This window comes from Phallusia mammillata, chromosome 3 (assembly GCF_965637545.1).
Source record: "Phallusia mammillata chromosome 3, kaPhaMamm4.hap1.1, whole genome shotgun sequence".
NCBI lineage: Eukaryota > Metazoa > Chordata > Ascidiacea > Phlebobranchia > Ascidiidae > Phallusia > Phallusia mammillata.
In genome coordinates, this window is record NC_137254.1 from 29965157 (window position 1) to 29982088 (window position 16932).

The 16932-nt window shown below is 37.6% G+C and overlaps 2 protein-coding genes across 3 annotated transcripts; both read right to left on the minus strand.

The window, feature by feature from the left end:
* Positions 1-13: 13 nt before the first annotated feature.
* On the minus strand, positions 14-10377 carry LOC145218835 (solute carrier family 35 member G2-like). Of its 2 annotated transcripts, none has more exons than XM_080086243.1 (10): positions 10196-10377; positions 9698-9808; positions 8585-8706; positions 6930-7115; positions 6070-6266; positions 4882-5012; positions 4056-4207; positions 3387-3536; positions 2625-2793; positions 14-664 (listed from the first exon to the last, which is right to left on the minus strand). In XM_080086243.1, exons 2-10 carry the CDS (start codon positions 9751-9753, stop codon positions 469-471), a joined length of 1359 nt encoding a protein of 452 aa, XP_079942369.1. In that variant the 5' UTR covers positions 9754-9808; positions 10196-10377; the 3' UTR covers positions 14-468. The 2 variants fall into 2 exon arrangements, with proteins under 2 accessions (XP_079942369.1, XP_079942368.1); XM_080086242.1 differs by having other exon boundaries at positions 6070-6275.
* Positions 10378-11991: 1614 nt separating this feature from the next.
* On the minus strand, positions 11992-16756 carry LOC145217468 (uncharacterized). Its single transcript, XM_080084741.1, has 6 exons — positions 16590-16756; positions 15429-15795; positions 15102-15185; positions 13842-13970; positions 13434-13559; positions 11992-12783 (listed from the first exon to the last, which is right to left on the minus strand). The coding sequence occupies exons 1-6, from the start codon at positions 16643-16645 to the stop codon at positions 12733-12735; spliced, it is 813 nt and encodes a 270-aa protein (XP_079940867.1). The 5' UTR covers positions 16646-16756; the 3' UTR covers positions 11992-12732.
* Positions 16757-16932: the final 176 nt, after the last annotated feature.

Sequence of the window (16932 nt, forward strand, 5' to 3'; positions counted from 1 at the left end):
GATGACGGTAAAATACCACATTTCTTTTTATTTGTAGGTAATAAATAAATATCATATTCCAGTCAAAACACACACACATTAAAACAATTTTGTTCAGTGTGTACACAGGAGGTACACGTTGCTACAAGTTTCGAAACAGGGGAAGCATAGAAGATTAAGGGCTCATCGACAAACATGTAACAAGGGTCCATCAGTACACAATCGTTGGGATCCACAGATGTAGATGTTTGTTTATTATAAAGCAACAGTTTTTTACGCATCACTTAACAATTGTGGCCTGTTAAGATGTAGCCTCATATCACTGATGAGTGCATGAGCATTTTCTGGAACGTTTGAATAATAAAGCATGTCGCTTTTTACGTCTATTTGGGCCGTTATATTCGTTATTTAACTTATCAGTATAAATGGCAATACGGTATCACTTCAAGCAAAAGATTAAGCAAACAAATACAGGTGTTAAGAACCAAATCACGATTTTTCGGTTTTGCTTTCTTTCCATTTCATCCAAGACAAACCAGTGACACATATTAGAATGCAACTGGCACCAATCAGCTCCAGCGGCTGCGGCACAAGATGTAGTATCGTATGTTCCAGTATAATGCTCACCACGAGATCAGCGTTTTGAGACATCGAAACTAATGCTGGGTGGACAAGCTGTACAGCACTGGAATAAAAGCAGAGCGGTTACCCATTTAACCAACACTCAAACCTTTCTGGCTAACATGGAGCTTAACCTAGAGCAGTGGTTCTCAACTGGTGATCCATGAACCACTAGTGGTCCACAGGGCGTTCACTAAATTTGGTGATAAACTGGAAATGGTTGCATGTTACATGTTGAAAGAGCATCAAAATGTTAGCTGGCAATAATTTTATCTCACTTCTTGAAAATCGGTTTTAAAGAATTGTGTTTCAAGCCCAAATGGCTGTTTCCTATGCTTACTTCAATCTTGCCCAAAAATTAAATGGTCCACGATATCAGTTTTACTGGGCCACTGGCCTAGAGGTTTGTAATAATGTTGTAGATGCAGTTCGTTCAACATCTAAGTTTAAAATCATAATCGTTCCTGGTTTTGAGTAAGGTGGACATTAGTTCAGTACTTGGATCAGTTCTGAATCACGCAGACTAGCGATCGCGGTATACTTATGTACAGATCATAGTACGCCAGGCCTATTGAAGACGTTATTTCCCAAATCAAGCAACGCCGGTATATTATGACTTTAAAATACGTGTGTCGTTTCTGATTTCCAATTAGAATAATATTTGTCTAATATTTAAGCTGTAACCCCCCAAAGCATTGACGCATACCATCGATCAAGGCATACTTATTAGTGATGGGACGATTCCAGGTTTTAAAGCGAGTACCGATACCGAGTGCGAGTACTACACGTGCCGAGTACGATTACCGAGTACTTAAGTGCAGTGTTGTACTTAGTTCAGCGGTTCTCAACCGGTGGGCCATGGCCCACTGGTGGGCCATGGAAGCATTTTAATTGGGCCACAGACCAATCTAATAGAAAGCTTCAAAAAAAATACTTTCATTTGTGTCAGTACACTCAATTTTACAAGAATAACGGCTTGGGGAGGAATTGAGAAGGAATGTAATTTATTCGAATTAGTCTATTTACGGTACAAAGATACTTTGCGTTTCTACGACACCTTATGTTTATGATGTAATAAACTACTTTGTGATTACAATAAAGCCAGATAATAGCAGCATGTCAATTGTCCAATTACTCTGGTCATAACCAAAGTATTTTATATACAGTTTGTTCATAACTGAAAGTGCTTGATTAAAAGAAGGAAAAGTGCTGTTTTATGATTTTTTTTTGCATTTTTTGTTCTGAACCTTTTATAGTTGTTGCTTTTCTTTCATATAAATTTACTGGGCCACAGAATTTTGTTGAATGAAAATGGGCCACGAACGAAAAAAGGTTGAGAACCACTGACTTAGTTGTATATCACTGACTAATTTATCTGCCATGGTCGGGGTACAGGCGTGCACAGACACATGCCGAAAAATGTAATCTCCACGTGATAGCGAAAAAGATATACGTAACCTGGCGAAACTTTTTCCCGATTTTGTGCTGTCCAAATATTGGGATAAAGTTGCCCGTATTCTTATGGTGTAAATCGGCCTTTGGTACTCGAACGTTGGTATCGAAAACTGAGGCAAAATATTTCGATACCGAGTACGAGTATCGATACCATCAATACCGAGTACCGGGTACTCGTCCCATCACTAATACTTATAAAGCATTGTGTGCCAGGCCTACTGAAGACATTGTATCGAATCAAGCCAGTCACCCAAGTGTTCTTATAAGCAACAAGACATGCTCGAGAGACCGACTTGATCCGATACGACGTCTTTGATTGACCTGACGTGCGACGACAAACGCAACAGATAATTTGCTTTAAACGTTGGTTAAATGCCGCATAATGAACCTTTTTTGAACTTGCTTATGATTGGGACCACTGTCTGATCGTAGGTTTGTGGGTTCAAATCCCGTCTTATAGTTTCTATTCGTGTGAGTAAAACCTCAAGACGCTTTGCTTCAACCATATAGAATTGATAAATTGCCCAAAACATATTTTAGTGTTAATTGTTTTTGAAAACATAACTTACTAATTTGACGACCAGGTTGCTATTGACGACGTGACGCACACAGCAAGAGTGTAGCAAATCCCAGCAGCGGACGGTGGCCAGGGGGAAGATCGGATGAGCAGAAAGATTATAGCGGAGACGAAAGTGAGGCCAGAGTGATAGAAAACAACAGTGAAAGAATGAAGCTCGTCTGGAATTAAAACAAAACGGAATTAGAGAGTAAAAATATGTTTTATATTTTATGAGTTGTCACATGTTTCTCCGAAGTCTGGTTTGGGTATATTATACGTTCCCTATTTTAGCCAAACAAGTTTTTACTAAAATGCAAAGTTCTTTAACAAATTTGTCGTTCAACTGGTGTAATGCTAAAACAAAATACTAATTGTTTTTGTCAAAAACGTGTATTTTTGCTAACGTTTCGCCCACCAGATCGGTAGGGCTTCATCAGAGCAATGAATTGTGTATTACGAGCAACAAGCGAAAAAGCGCAAGAACAGCGGGATACAAAGTTCTTGTAAAATGTAACAATCTTACATGAGTTTTAAATCTTACAAGTGTTAAGTAATGTGCGGATTTTACCTTCGTAATAAAGTAAACCTCGGTTAAGCCAGGTTTTGTTAATTCGAATCATCGCCTTACCCGGGCAATTTGTTTGGTCCAAACGGGTCTGGGTTTACCGAGGTTTAATATATGTTCCGGGTTTTATCTGATTGCTCAAATACAGTAACAAATATTTGCATAAAAAGTAAAATATTGCAGCAATTTATCAATCGGTTTACCCACCTTTGACCCTTCTTACTCCTACCATCCCAAGACTTCTAGTGAGCCCAGCAAGAACAATCAGAACATAGCCGTAAACATTAACTACCACTTTGTTGTCTTTCATTCCTGCCGGAACAACGTAGCTCCTCTCATTGGATGTAAGGCTCGAACCTGCGAAAAATGTAATAGGAGTTTGTAAAATAGTAAACCACAGTTGCACGTTTTAGTGTCTGGGCTTTTAGTGTCGGGTTCGGGCTTAAAATTCAATAAAACGGGACCGACTTTGAACTTGACATTTTTGGTACCGCAATTTTACCGATTTGGAATTTGTTTTAACAAATTTGGGGTTCGGGTCGTTTTTTTATAAACATTGATGACAATCAGGCGACAGTTTGAAAACTAAAAATTGCCCTTTATCGTGTCATCATGCACCAAACTGAACTTATTAATGGGAAACAGAATGGTAATCAAAGCAAAATAGTGGCAAAAAGCAAATAAATGAGGGATGTACAGGTCAAAATCGTTTGCAAGCAGACAGATAAACTTGAACGGCCATTAAAAAACATCAAAATAAGGTTTTCGTGTCGGGTTTGGGGCAAATATCTTCGGATATAAGCTTTAGTTTCGTGCCTATTTGCAACCCTTATTAAAAACAGTTAGTTGCACCATAATACACATTTTCCAGCTCACCAATAATCATTGAAATTCCTCCAACACAAACAACCACAGCCGCCAAATCCCGGGTGAATATTTTCTCACGACTGATCAGGAACGCCAACAAAACTGCAAACACTGTTCTTGATGCGCCTCTGGTGGCGATCGCGCTGCCCGGAGGAATAACACTGAGCAGAAACAAAGATCATACATTTTTAGCTTAAGATGATTAGATCTGTGTTATGATTTCTATTGCCTACAGTGTTGCAACTATTTCATCGTTTGAAGCTTTTAAGTAAGTTTTATGGTTGACTAAGGAAAATAAATCAACTTTACTATACGTTATAGCACCAGTAAACAGCGAGATGAACATAAATTTATTACTGGGATTAGCCCTGAAGCGTCGATGCAGACCAGCGATCAAGGCATACTTATCGATAAGTCATAGTACACGAGGCCTATTAAAGGCGTTGTACTGAATCAGCCGGTCTCCCGAGCATCAGCTTTAGATCTAAATCGCGAATTGAGCTTTTTTAAGCGAATCACAAAGGCGGAATTTCGCGTTTTTGTGGTTGTTGTTGTTGCTAAGCAATGTTTTGCGCATTCACTGATTGGTTATACCGCGTTGGCAAAATAGATACAGTTTAGAAATATACCTCAGCAAAAGATCAAGGCTAAAAACACAAATGGCCTTTAAACACGTCTTCAATAGGCCTGGGTACTGTGATTTATATATGAGTGTGCATGCTGTGATCACTGGTCGCTCCAGGACTGATCCCAGTTAAGAATTATGTTTATTTTGCTGTTTAGTGGCGCTTTTCTAAAATTACTATATTGTTAGTTAAACAACGCTAAAACTTACTTGAAAGCTTCAAACGATGAAATAGTTGCGACGCTGTACGCAATAGAAATCATAACACAGATCTTTGTCCTGCCCTCTGGTGGAAAGAATGAGATTTTCTTGTATGCTGCTAGTGATCCGAATATGATACTCTGTAAATTAACAGTTAGATGTTGAACATAAAACAATGCTAGGGCTTTCATATGGTCTAACACAGTGGTTCTCAACCTTTCGTGGATCGTGGCCCCCTTTAAGTAACCCTGTAGGACCTGTGGCCCCCTTAAAAAATGTAGAAATGGCAATCTCGTGTTGGAATTCGCTACTAATTTCGGCTTTAAACAGGTCGAATAGAATAAACAAGAATCCGTAATCGTGAAAAACCTCAATATAGACAAATAGTATGTGAAATAGTCGATTAAATTAGGGAATAAAGTTAAAAAGGAAATGGATTTTAGTGGGCGTTTCTGGTGAATCTACGCCCGTGGCCCCCCGGAACACAGCTCGTGGCCCCCTGGGGGGCCATGGGCCCTGGTTGAGAACCACTGGTCTAACACTTGTTGTTATTTTTCATTAAACTATGTTTTTTTACTTAAACTGTAACCCCACGTTTTTAGTTAATAATACCCATTATAGAGGCAGGGGTTCCCAACCGTTTTACGATCTCGTAGCACTTGGACGCTCTGTACTACCACGCGAACCACTTCTTGCAGAACAACTAATTTGCTCGAATCATATTTTATTCAGAAGAAGAATATTGGCCTAAGCTACTCGCGTATCATCTGAAAAACCTTCGCGTGCGCTGGTTGGGAACCCCTGCATTAGAATATTCAAGGTCAAACTTGTAATTCCAAGGACAAAGAGTCAGGAAAATTTGTAGCCGCTACTCGGAATCAAAACGACTCTTACATGACTCGATAGAACCCGAGTTCTTGACTCGATTAGAGTCATTTTGTAACATTTACTGGCAAAGAAAACGAATCTTATGCCCACCTTGTTGCGACGCAATTTTTTGACTCGAGTGGTACAACAAAGTCCAATACAAAAAACATTTTACTTATTTTACATTTTTGAACCGCAAATCATTTTTGCAATCTACTAAGTGCTTGTAAGTTTTTTTGCAGAAAATGATAGTGACTGATTTCTGATAGTCATCAACGGAAAATATAAATTTCTGTTAACTTTAGACACATAAATCGCATATCTTATTACCTGCACAGCACTTCGAACGAATAAAGTCTCCGCTGAACCGACGTTGTTCTGCCCCGCCAGTCGCACGAAGACACCAGTCAGCCCATACATTACTCCAGCACCGAATAATGCAAGAAGAATTCCCTTTGTTACGTCACGTATCGATTTAGGGGATTCCTCCTTTTCCGTCCCCTGTTCGGGATTGGCGGCAACGAGGCCTAAAACATCTTTTTTAAAATAAAACGATTTTGCAGGTGACAACTTTCTACCAGACTTATTTGTTTTGGGATAAATGTTAGGAAAAATCTAGAAAAGTGTTGTAAAATATTGGAGGTCAAATTTATCTTCGTAAGCTGCCCCGACGTCCCATACGAGACAACTGCCGGCTTGTTATGTTAAAAACTGCAGAAAGAGCTACATATTTGTTAATACATTATGCCTGGCAGCAACGGCTTTACGTAACTGCTATATTCGCTCGTATTTTTGCTGTTGTGCAGATCGTACCCATGTAAATAAAATGTTTAACAGATATCCAAGCTATTTAGTTACTTTTCCATTCAGGAAAAGTTGACCTTGGTTTAGTCCAGTGGTTCCCAGCCGGGGACGAGGGATTTACTAAAATGTGTACGTGTGGTATGTAAATATACTTGTATACCTGTAAAGTTGATAAAAGATCCAATTAGAAATCATCTTTGTATGGTTTAGCGTCTACTATGTAGTCTATTGGGGAGGAAAGCAAATGTTTCGCCTTGTTAACTGACAAATTCGTCGATAAACGTTAGGAATCACTGGTTTACCAAAACTACTACATCTTTTTGTATTTGTATTTATAAATATTTAATATAAATTTACCTATAAACCATAGCGGAACCATTAATTACCGTTTTCTTCATGCGGAGATTCGATTGAGAACGAATTTTCGAAAGAGTTAGTAACAGTTGACGTTCCTTGCTTCTTGAGCAATCCCCGGTGAAGCGTGACGAAGCTCCGCCCATCCGAAGTTGTGATTGGTTCAGGCGGTTGGTGACGTCGTTTCTTATGGGTTTGGTTGTTCTGCGTCAATTTTGCTGCGAAATTAAAAAAGTTTAAAGGCTTCAGAAAATCGACAAACGATTCCTAACCACCGCTTTTGTTGTTATATGAACAATATATGCCAGGGTTTTACAGGCCTTTTTCATTCCATCGCCAATTTTTTCATTTAGTTAAACAGTTTTTATTTCAATAACAGAAACCAATGTACGGTGTTTGACTATTATACATTTAAAGCAGATGATTTAGACATGAAATTGTTGAAGTGTTGAAGAGTATTTATTTCGAAGACAGAGATTGCGAACAGTTTAGTTATTAAAGTGCCCCAGAGTATATAAATGGGCAACCCTTGATCTAGTTCTAGACCAGTGGTTCTCAAACTCGGTTTTCGGGGCCGCATGCGGCTCCCAACTACTTATTTTGCGGCGCGCACCAGACCTCAGAAAACCACCAAACATTGCTATTTTAGCTTTCAAAGTCATAATGTTTAGTGATTTTCTCAAGGTTTCGTTTTTTTGCGGCTCCCTACACACTTAAAAAACTACCATTTGGCCCCAACAATAAAAAAGTTTGAGAACCACTGTTCTAGACCGTATGATAGACGCAAGTTGGTTAATCTTATAATGTAATTTATCATTCATTTATAACCGCGAAGCCAATGCAGAGTTGTAGGCGGGCCTGAAACTGAGATCCTAATTCGATCCAAATATGAAAGTAGAAGCCCTAAACCCTTCCCAAAAGTTAAAGAAAATGTGGTAAAAATCAGTGTTTCATACCGGAACGGAACGGAACGTTATACCGGAACGAAATAAATAATTTTTGGCTCAAATACCGGAACGAAATACCGAAATAAAAATAATTCAAAATACCGGAACGGAACGAAATACCGGTATTTTTTATTCCGGTATTTCGTTCTGCACATTTGACATGTAACAATTGCTAACAATTTCGCGCCGTTAAGCTATGATAAAAAATTAGCCCTGCAATTTACATCCGTTTGACCATCATTGACAAATGTTATGTGACGTAACAACAACCGACAATAATTCTTGTGTGTTGCAACTTTTTTTCTTTTTTCACTTAATAGTTGTAAAGACCACAAAGAAATGTTCGTTTGTTAAGACCGAAATACCGAAAAATACCGTTATAATTTATTTCGGTCAGACCGGAACGAAATGAAAATATCGGTCCAGAACGTAATAACGAAATAAATAATTTGCTCAGAACCAATAACGTTATTTGGTTTCGTTCCGTTCCGGTATGAAACACTGGTAAAAATGATACCGAGTGTAAAAAGGTCAGTCCCGAATCAAATTTATTGAAACTCAAACCCAGTCCGGCCGATGCCAATGCAGATTTGTTAGTGGGCTGAGAGTAAGCCCTAAACCCAGCCCAAAAGTTAGAGAAAATGCGACAAAAATGATGGCGAGTGTAAATAGGTCGGTTTATTAAAACTCAAGCCCAAACACGACCCGACCTGCAGCTCTGTGTCAATAGGAAACAGTACCTGTATCTTCTTCAGTACGACTAACAGGGTTTTCGTATACTTGGATTGACTCATCGACACTAAATTCACGAACTTCGTTGCCGATAAGTGGGCTCCTCTCATTGGATTGAACAAATTTTTGTCTGCAAACAACAACCGTCGCTTTATTTCAACAATATATTTATCTACCAAAATAAAACTGTTATTCATATTTATTGAAATGATAAACTATGTCCAAAATGTTAAAATAATTAGCTATTTGGTCGTCTTTTATGCAGTGGAGTGCACAGATCTTGATTTAATGTGCAACCTACATTAGCACATACATAATTAATGAGTTTGAACGAATGCATCCAATGTACCAATTATTGATATTTATTCGTTTATATAAGTTTTGTCCACACCAAGTGACAACCGTCGTTTTTACAACTTAAAACGGCCTACCATACTCTCAAACATGTGGAAATAGCTTTGGTCGTATGTTACTAACAGAAGCAATTCGATTCGAGGTAAAATTAATCGTTGTCTATAAGTAACCAAATTGTCTAAAGTGAAAATAAACAGCAGTTCAGCAAAAGTATATGTAACAAACACAGAGTTCCCGCGTAATTTTCGTTTGTAAATTCCATGACTTTTCCAAAACTTTTCAAGAAAAAAACCCAAATTTCCATAACCTTATTCGAAAAAAATAGAGCAATTCTCATCTTTGGTATATGTAGCCAATTTACCATACTTGCAACGAATATACAAACGTTAGGCAATTTGAAGTTCTAACTGGCATTTTCAGGGTAAAACAGGCGCCGAATTCCATACTTTTTCAAGGACTTTTGCAAAAGTTGGCTTTTTTCAAAACTTTTCCAGGCCCTAAAAATACAAATTTAAATTCCAAAACCTTTCCAGGTTTACCATACCCGCGGGAACGCTGCAAACAACCAAAGAATCAGCAGAAATTATGAACACAAAACGACAACGTCTCCGAATTCTGCAGGCATACTCAATGTCAGCATATAGTTACTGCACAAGAAATCATTTTTTTCCTATTTATGCATTTGTAATGGGGAACAAGACATTTTAACTTCAAAATACGTGGCAATGGCTGGGAAATCAAAGCGGAGATATAATTTAGGGTTTTACCTGAATAAGTTACTTCGTGTTTTCGGAGTGGGTTTCTCTTCGCCTCTTTCGTCCATTTTGACAAACTTGCTTCTCTAAAGCTTTTGAAACCTAAAACTCCTCGTAACAATCCTGTAATTGGGCAATATATGTTACACCTGTCGGCTGAGTTGACATCTAGGCTACATTATTCTTGTTTTAATACTAACCGTTTTAATCAAGAAAACTTAACGAAATAGTTACAGTGCGACTGCTATATGTTATGACATCAAAAATCGAAGTTTAAAATACACTTTTAGAAACGCTACTGTCTGATTATATTTAAGTAAGAATATTTTACAAGCTATCTGAAATCACGCAAATTATTACAATGACAAAAATTCAAATGAAAGATTTTTTAGCGAAAATTTAAGATATTTTAGAAGTAACAAAACGGTATCTGGCTCTGCTTTAAAATTTCTGCTTTTCCTGTATCGAACTATTTCTAACAACGCAACAGTTTTTAACGGCGACACAGACCTTTGTTTTATGACGAGTAGAAGAAGAGATATAGCAGCTCAACAAAGCCGGCTTGTGGTGACGATGATGGAGAGTGCTGCGTTCCCTGGCGAATTCAAATCGCCCCAAAATCGATTTTGATGTCAGGCTGGCATAGGAACATGACGTGTGACAAGTGTGACGTGTTAGATGCGTCACCGGAATATTCTACCAACAACAATAGTTTGTTAAAAAAATATGGTTGAACAAAAAGTAAAAAACTACATACCTTGTCCGTACCATAGATGCCAAGAAGTTTATATATATGCGAGAATTTGTCTGTTTTTGTTGCATTCTGTCAGCGAAAATTTCTTGGACAGGCAGATATAATTGATTAGGGTCTTAATTAGTTGTTGGACGAGGTTCAAAAAGCGTGAAAGACAAACTTAATTGACCATAATGTACTTGTTCATTATACCATATGTCATAACAAACTAATTGCAGCTCTTTTATGCCTACTGTAAACGGGCAACTTTTCCCACATTAATTGAAAATAAAATACAAGGGTTTTGTGGCGTTATGTCAACTTTTCAAAATAATGCTTGGGACATAACTAAAACTCTACAAAACACAGAAGTAATTAAATCCAATAAACTTACGAGGTCAAGATAACGGGTTTATTCAAAACACAGCCTTCTACATCACAAAAACAAATTTCCTTGCCAAAAAAGTTACAAGCATAATTAAATGCAAGGGGCTTTTTCTACGACGTTTGTAGTTTGAAAACGGACACTATTCATGGACATACAAAATATTTCAATTAAAAAGCATAACTGGCAGATACAGCTTTAGTGTTTTTTTGAACAGTGCCGACGTTCCAATAATCACTGGTTCTTTAGGTATTTTATCAAGTTCAAATCGAAAGAAAGATGCTATAGTTGCAATTTACACACACAAAAATCTGTTGATGCATAAATAATGTATAGGTTTTGATGATTGACCTCAATGTTAACGGTTGTACAATCCGATGCTGATAATTTATTCACGAGACGGGCAGAAAGATAAATGGCAAGTCTTAATCCCTGGTGAAATTCACATTTACGTGTCTCTGATTGTAATGGTTACAAACATTGGAATGCGAATCAATAGAAATTTATGCCACGAGCAGCGACAAAGGGGTTTGGTTTATAGGTGCAACAATGAATTTTGCAATTTTGTTTTTAGTCGTTCATCAACACAAGCGTTACATTTTAGGGCAGGGATGGGCAACCTGCGGCCCTTCATTAAAGCTTGTGCGGCCCGCAGAGACGCTTGGATTTCAAAGGTACTGGCAAACGAGTCCAATTATTACATATTTTTGAGCTGATTAATGCGCCTGATGCTAGTTTTCTGCGATCTGGCAAAATGTGGCTAGAATCAAATACGAATTATACTTGTAGTTAAGCATTCTTGATAAGCAACAAATCAAAATCGCTTTGTGTCGTACACATGTGCGGCCCACGACCCAATTTTGACATTTATAATTGGCCCTACAGTAACAAAGGTTGCCCACCCCTGTTTTAGGGTGTTAGTTTTGCTTTGGAACGATAGGTAACGGGGAAACACATAACCCTAAATTTTATTAAGCCTATTAGCTACTTGCAATGAAGTAATGAAAACTATATTGTGGTACTAAAAATATGTTTGTATATCGTGAGACGATCGCAAATTTAAACGAGCTTGTGGACTAGTGACTGAAAAAAACGCTGTTCTAAACACTGCCTCCATATTATCTTTTCTATTTTCGCCTTAGCGCCACTGGTAACTAATACTTATGCTTGCAAATAGTAATTCTAAGACAAATTAGTGTAGGTATATTTATGGCATTGCTATACAGTGCGAACATAATGGTGTCGGGCCAAAACAGCTTTAAAATCTGGTCAAAGCTTAATGGATTAACTACATAATAAAACTAAAACCAGCACTGCACACTTAGTGATTGTATTGCAATGTTAGGGAAAAACACTTAAATAGCCAAACGATATTGCAAGCCAATAGGAAGACCATGCAGTAAACGGTTTAGTAGGTGGACGGAATTATAACAAACTCTACACAATAATGAGGAAATTGGAGGCAGTGATTGTCAGTGTTTTCACTTGTAATGCTTTAAAGTGCAAAATGAATTCGTAAATGCAGTGGCTTCATAATAATGTAAAAGACAAGACTAAAACTGCAACGAATGTAAAAAATTTCTGGTAGTAAAATTCGGTAGTGATAGAAATGTTAAAATTGTATGAAGCAGGAAAACTAATTCATTTCAAAGCAGAGTTTCCCAAGCATTTTTGCCAACATTCTACTCCAAAAATTTTTGCGTCTTATGTGACATCAATGAAAGAGGAAAACGAAAAGATAAATGTGTGTAAGCAAGACATGATGGCCCCATGTTGGGAAACACTGCTATTTGCATGTTATTATTATTAGTTTAGCCACCAACTCTGAGCAGTCCCGGGATCACATATACTTGTCTGTAATAACAGTAGTACACTAGTAGGTGGAAGATGTTGTAGAGTCCCTGCTGAGACTTAATAAGTTGCCCACTGTTAACACCTCCACTGACTTGGGCTTTTCTCCTGTGGTGAAATCTGGATCGACTAAATTAGAAAAGAGAAATGTTACACATACACTAGGAAGTTTGTTTGGAGTACTCTATAATTTCCAATGTACACAAAATGCTCATATACTATGTACTACATGTACAGCCTATGTAGTACTGCCTAATAGCACTTGATCACTGGGAATATTTACATCCCAATGTGCAGCATTCCATTTATACATATGTTTGTAAAATTTACCAAATACAACCACATACAGTGCACGCTATTTCGAACTATAGGGTCTCATCAGTGCATCTTGTGACAAGACATTGGCTGTGAGACCCTATAACAGGGTTTTGGTAACCCCTGACCTGCGTGTCAAGGTTGGCACGCGAGGTGGTTTTTCATGGCACGCTAACAGATTTGCGTGTTTATATTTTAACCTGTTACACTGCTTGTTTAGTTTTTATCATGGTATTGTCTTAAAATACAGCCTTACATTCACAAAACACTCTGCTTTCTCTTTATTATTGATATCTGCTGGCACGAACCGCAATTATTTAAAAAAAGATTGGCACGCGAGGTCATTAATACATGGAAGTAACAAGTAAATTGGCATGCGTCGCCAGAAAGGTTACCGGTCCCTGCCCTGTAAGTTGAAATAGTTTACACTGTCTGTAGCTGATGATTAGTTAATGCTTTCATACCTGAAACTTCCGTCGTAATGCTTTAGTGAAAGCTGGAGTCAATCCTTCTCCCGTTGTTTGTTCTTGACTTCGGGGAACCATCGGCGTTCCACCCGGACTTCGCACAATATTGGTTTTCCTCAACGACTGTTAAAGCATTGTATAAAAAACAGTGTTATTCAAATAATATCAAACAAAGAGGCTAACAAAGATGGTGCAACAACAATGTTGTACACCACAACAGATAATATACTTGGTTTCATTTAGAAAGTATTAAATATGGTTAAAAAAGTTTTTACTACTTAAAGCAAACACAAGGTCGTATGCTGGTAAAATATCTTACTGTTTCAACTTAACTATTGTCTCCTTCAAGTGAATATATCTTTGGATCAGTTATAAAATGTAATAAGTTTTTACCCTTATATATACCTTCACTTTAGTAGTTGCTTTGGGTGATTGAAAGCTTTTTTTCTTTACATCAGGTTCAGTAGTGCGTCTTTTCAACTTAACATTTTGCAAATCTTTTAAAGTGACCAGTTGCAGCTTCGATGAAGATTTCTAAAAAACATCGACAAATGATTTTTCAGCTCAAACATTTTCGATGTGGAAGGACAAGAAGGTTTAGATCAGGGGTGTCCAACCTTTTTGGCCAAAGGGCCACATGCGGTTTACGAATGATTGCGCGGGCCACTATAGTGTTACTGCTAATTTGGAATCTCAGAAATAGCTGTCTTGTAATTTCTAATTTAAATCCTCACATCGAATTCTAATCTTAGAAATGTGTATTATCCTCGTTTACAGTTATCAGAACAATAAATACACCAAGATATAGTTAAGTCAACAAAGCTTTTCCCACACGTCGACATTTCAATGTGAAGTTTGGCACTGTTCTTTCTCTAACAAGTTTGGCAATATTCGGTGAGATGGACGATGTAGCAATGCAAAGCGATTTTTCCATATGGTTGTCAAAAATTACTGATCTTACAGGGAATTTAAAGTCACATGTCAACCTTTCTTGGAAAATTCTGTTAGCGTTACTTGCTTTTTGTTTCGTGTTTGGCATAATCTATATCACCGCAGAGTGCGGAAGATATTTTACTGCTAAATGCGTTTTATGCGAGTCTCTGATACCACATGTATCTCAATGAACCAATAAACATCACTGACTGACTCTTGAAGCACGAGTCAGATTGTGACGTAACAATGCGCATTGTGACGCAATAAATGTAACTTGAACAGTTTTGTATTACTACTCTATTAACAAAGGAATAAAGCAAACAATAAATGCCAATTTTTCGGAATGAAAGTTCGCCATAAATTACGTAGGCGATTAAGTTGCCAATATGAGTCATTTCAAAAAATACCACGCGGGCCACGCAAAACCTTCCTGCGGGCCACATGTGGCCCGCGGGCCACGGGTTAGACACCCCTGGTTTAGATACATTCAATCAATTGATTCTAACAAGTTTATAGAGCTGTTTTGGCAATTGTATTTTTATTCCCCATTTCGACTTCCTATACAGGCCGCCTTTATCAGGCTAAATAACACTGAATGCTTATAGGACACTGCACGATAAACAAAGGAAAAGGGAATTAAACGCAAGCATGTAAAAACGTAACAAAAACACTGCACAATAATGATTGATTCTAAGTTTAGAAAGACAAGAAATAATAAATGCAACAACTTACAGCTTCTGAGCTAGTTTCTGAAGATTGCCTTTTCTTCAATTTGACATTTTGTAGATCCAGCAAAGATATTCCCTGTTTTTTAATCTACAAAATGTGAAAACTATTATATTTTTCACTGTTAATGGTACAATAACCTGCCGAAAAGTTTGTTAAGTATACCATTTTTAATGATGACATAACCTATGTATCCCTGATGATGGCATGGGCATTTGCCGAAGTGCTTAAATAGTAAAGCATGTAATTAGTTACTTTTTACGATGTCTTAACACATTGTGCCAGACAATAAAACATGGTTTAAACACAACAGAAGCGTTCAAAGTCCTTTACCTTTGCTTTAACAGTTGTAGATGATACTTGGTTGGATTGGATGGGTTTAAAAGCAGGAGGGGGTGGTGCAGGGATACCAATGGGTGGCGGAGGAGGTGGAATTGAACTTGTAGTGGCGATGTTATGTTGGTTTCCACGGCTGACTTGTCTTTGTAGCTTATTAACTTGCTTCGTTAACTTCAAGATTGATGCTTCTAGTGTTTCCAAACGATCTCCTAATTGCTTTAAGTCTTTGCTATGGTCTGTATGTGACCGGCGAAATGTAAATAATGCAGCAATCCAAGAAAAAAGCCATGCAAATATGGATTGTTTCTGGGATTCTGTAGTGTCCACAAAAAGTTGCTTTCTCTTTGAATGCATGGAACTTCTGCAACAAACATGATTGTCAGTAAAGTAGCTTAGAAACCCAGTCTGCAAAACATGGCAGTTCCCGACGAGATCTCGTGGGTGCAAGAACTACATGTCCAGTGTGCGCGCATGCATGGCCCGTAAGAGCAATTTCAGCAGGCGCAAAGCAAGTAAAAGAGGTCAAGACAGCCCAATTAAATGCCTTTGGTGCAAAATTTTCGCGTGCAAAAAATGTTTTTTTTTTAATCGTGCATGCAGCTGCCACACTCTGCAGACTGGCTAGCAACCACGACTAACTTGTATGACCATTTGTTTAACATTTAACTTGCCACAAAACAGCAACAAACATGACGTTTATTTTAGCAAAATAAAGGTTAAGCCAGAAAAAAGTTCAATTACAATTTTAAAAGCAGCATTTAATATTATTGTTTCGAGCTCAATTGAGAGCCAAAAAATAACTCGTGTTGAGCAAGAATTATGCATGACAATCAACCTGTTTTTACAAGAAACTGTTACACGAATAAACTACTCAATTTTTGTAAGAACAGGGTCATAAAGGTATACATAATCAATTTAGTGTCACTTTATACAGTATAAGGACTCAACAAAGCAATAAGCTGGCTAAAATCGGCAGGGTTTACCCCATAAACAAGATATACAACACATTTAAAATCTAAGACTGAAATATGCAAATTATCTCTTAAATATTGACACTCCTTTAAATGTGGAAGTATTTTGCTAACGTGTGAACTAAACTACGTTAAAATTTAAAACAATACGGTAATTAACTTTGTATATATTGTACCTTCTTACCTTGATTTTGCTTTGTTATTGTCAAATAACTTTCCCTGGAGACGTCGCTTTTTCATATTTCAAGATATATTGCAATATTATAGATATTTTATAAAGATAAATAGAAGTTTTTGTCCTATAATAAACGATCACAATACTGCAGTAAAGCTTTATAGTTGAGCAAGTATTTAAATTTGCCGCTGTTCTTCGGTGACGCGTGAGTTCAAAGGTCAGCTGCGAAACCTTTCAACCAACAACAATAACAGGCCACAAGGAAGAACAATACGGTTGGCACCTCGAACAATGGCAAAGCCCGAAAACAAAAGAATGGCGAACTTTAACTTTCAACACAATTACCTTGCTC

Bases quoted from the DNA above. Each gene is read 5' to 3' on its own strand.
- LOC145218835 (XM_080086242.1), bottom strand. From the start codon at position 9,753: ATGGACGAAAGAGGCGAAGAGAAACCCACTCCGAAAACACGAAGTAAC. The intron at 4,208-4,881 runs GTAAGTTTTAGC...GTTTCTGCTCAG, and splicing joins TCATCGTTTGAAGCTTTCAA to TGTTATTCCTCCGGGCAGCG. The intron at 2,794-3,386 runs GTGGGTAAACCG...TTTTAATTCCAG, and splicing joins AGGAGTAAGAAGGGTCAAAG to ACGAGCTTCATTCTTTCACT.
- LOC145217468 (XM_080084741.1), bottom strand. From the start codon at position 16,645: ATGAAAAAGCGACGTCTCCAGGGAAAGTTATTTGACAATAACAAAGCA. The intron at 15,796-16,589 runs GTAAGAAGGTAC...TGTTTGTTGCAG, and splicing joins AATAACAAAGCAAAATCAAG to AAGTTCCATGCATTCAAAGA. The intron at 13,971-15,101 runs GTAAGTTGTTGC...GATGTTTTTTAG, and splicing joins CAGAAACTAGCTCAGAAGCT to AAATCTTCATCGAAGCTGCA.